The sequence below is a fragment of the Trypanosoma conorhini genome, assembly GCF_003719485.1.
Source record: "Trypanosoma conorhini strain 025E chromosome Unknown Tco_14.4_contig_01513, whole genome shotgun sequence".
Taxonomy (NCBI): domain Eukaryota; phylum Euglenozoa; class Kinetoplastea; order Trypanosomatida; family Trypanosomatidae; genus Trypanosoma; species Trypanosoma conorhini.
The window spans coordinates 1-2,153 of record NW_021705608.1 but is presented as its reverse complement, the minus strand read 5'-3'; the positions used below and the strand labels follow the sequence as shown (position 1 = coordinate 2,153).

The 2,153-nt window shown below is 60.4% G+C and overlaps 1 protein-coding gene across 1 annotated transcript, besides 2 other annotated features; it reads left to right on the top strand.

Annotated features, from left to right (window-relative positions):
* Window positions 1–125: 125 nt before the first annotated feature.
* Window positions 126–152: a microsatellite.
* Window positions 153–205: 53 nt separating this feature from the next.
* Window positions 206–247: a microsatellite.
* A 20-nt stretch (window positions 248–267) lies between these two features.
* Tco025E_10173 (mucin-associated surface protein (MASP)) lies at window positions 268–1,536 on the top strand (the record flags this gene model as incomplete). Its single annotated transcript, XM_029376958.1, has 1 exon — window positions 268–1,536. One exon carries the CDS (start codon window positions 268–270, stop codon window positions 1,534–1,536), a length of 1,269 nt encoding a protein of 422 aa, XP_029222930.1.
* Between the last annotated feature and the right edge of the window lie 617 nt (window positions 1,537–2,153).

The window sequence follows — 2,153 nt, the reverse complement described above, 5'->3', positions numbered from 1 at the left end:
CCCTCTTCTGTCGTTGCTTCTGCTTTTCTTCCCTAGCGGGACGGCAATGCCTCGACCGTTCCTGCTTTCTCTGTTTGTGTGTGTGTTGGTTGTATACACTCACCCACTTGTCGCGGGCGTGCTGATGTGTGTTTGTGTTTGTGTGTGTCTGTCTCACCCTCGCCCTTCCTCCTCTTTTCTTTCTCTCCGCCCCTCCGCTAGACTCTGTGCGTGTGTGTGTGTGTGTGTGTGTGTGTGTGTGTGTGTGCTGCGGTGGGAGGAGCGACGATGGCTGGCCGTGCGCTGTTGGTGTGTGCCCTCTGCGCGCTGTGCTGCGCCGCCGGCGGGGGCTGGGCGTGGGACCACCTGTGCGATGAAGATGGAAGGAGGTTGTTGAATAAAACTGCGAAAGAGGTGAGTCCGTACTGCGCTAGTCTTGGGGCCCCTAAGGAAGGTACGAAAAAGACAACGCTGCAAAACGAACAAAGTTCCCCTCCGCAGATGGAGAATGGAGTTGTCGTGGGAGGCCAGGGAGAGGCGGCGGGCCGTACCGACGGTGCGTTGCTGCCGTCGCCGGGCCCTGGCGGCGGTGGAGGTGCCACCGGCCCCGAGGAAAAGGGCCCGCAGGCGCCAACGGCGGGCAGCAGCGGGCATTCGGCGGCGGTTCCAGCAACACCTGGCGCCTCAGAGGCGCAGGGAGACCATTTAACGTCAGTTGACGTCAGTGAAGGAACCAGCGCAGGGGCGGACGGGGAGCTGAAGAAAGTGGCAGGCACCGCAGATCTCAGCCAGCAGCAACGTGAGGGAGAGACGCAGAGTGGCCCGGGGGCAACACAAACAACACCAGGCGCAGCGGCTTCATTGACGGACTCGAAGAACGATCTCTCACAGTCTCAGGCGCAGGAGTACCGTGGTGAGCAGGGTGCCAGCACGCAACTTAGCGGCAGAGAAGCAGCAACTCTACCGGATGTCACAAGTAATGCAGCAGATGGAGAAGGGCGGGAAACAACGCAACTCTCTCCACCGGCAAGCCGCGAAGGTGCGGGCGGCCAGGGTGGAAAACCCACTGAGCAGGAAACCAAAGACGCCACGGATTCCGATGCTGCATGGAATCCAGACGGGCAACGGGAGGTTGCTGCCGCAAGTGCAGCGGCGGGTACTGCAAATGAACCGACGCCAGCAGTAGAGTCCACCGCCACTGATGCAAGGAACAACGCGACTACGACTGGCGGTGACAGCGGCAGCAGCCCCGCAGCGCAGCCGCAGCCGGAGAGTTCCGTGGCGGCAACCGAGGCTGGCCAGCCAGAACAAAAGGAGCAGTCCGCAGTGCCTGCTTCCCAAGAGGAAACAGAAACGAGTGGTGAGAGAGGAGAAGCCACTCAGCCGGCAGCGGGGACGGCTGCTCAAGCGGTGGCCACCACCAACGTGACGAGTGCAGCGAAGGCGGCGCCCGGCGACAGCGACGGCAGCAGCACCGCGGCCTCGCACTCCGCCTCCCTTCTTGCGCTGTTTCTTCTGCTTGCGTGTGCGGCTGCCGCTGCGATGCTGGCCGCGTGAGGAACTGAGTGAGTGAGAGGGGGCCGTGCACACAGCTCGTCCTTCTCTGTTTCTTTGTTTATCTCTGTGTGCCCCAGCACGGACTCTCTCGCCGCACCCCACGAGGCACACACACATAATGTGCTCGTATATATCCACAACTCCACTCATGCAGGCCCGTCGGTCTTCCTTTTTTTTCTTTTGCCCCCGACGAGCCGCTGCCGTCCAGCTTGGCCGCATGGGTACAGCACCGTAACTGTTTTTATCATTTTTTTAGTTTTTTTGTTTTGTTTTCATTGCTTTCAGTGGGCGACCTCTCTCTCTTCCTCTCTTCCTTCCTGGATTGGGCTGTGCGGGAGCAGAGAGTGTGTGTGTGTGTGTGCTGGTCGTCCCACGTGTCGCTGCGCGTCCCCACTGCTCGGTGGATGCGCCCCCACGCTTCGGCTTCACTTTACAGGGTTTGTTTTTAGTTTATTTCTGTTTGTGTTGGTTTGGGTGCACCCATTCAGCGGGAAGCTGAGGTGTGGCGTGCGCCGCCTACTGCGTGTGCCCCGCACCGTGTGGGCTGCTGCTGCCCTCTCTCTCCCTATTGCTGAATGTGGCTGCGTGGGGTCGTGTGCCTGTGCCTATCTTTTTGC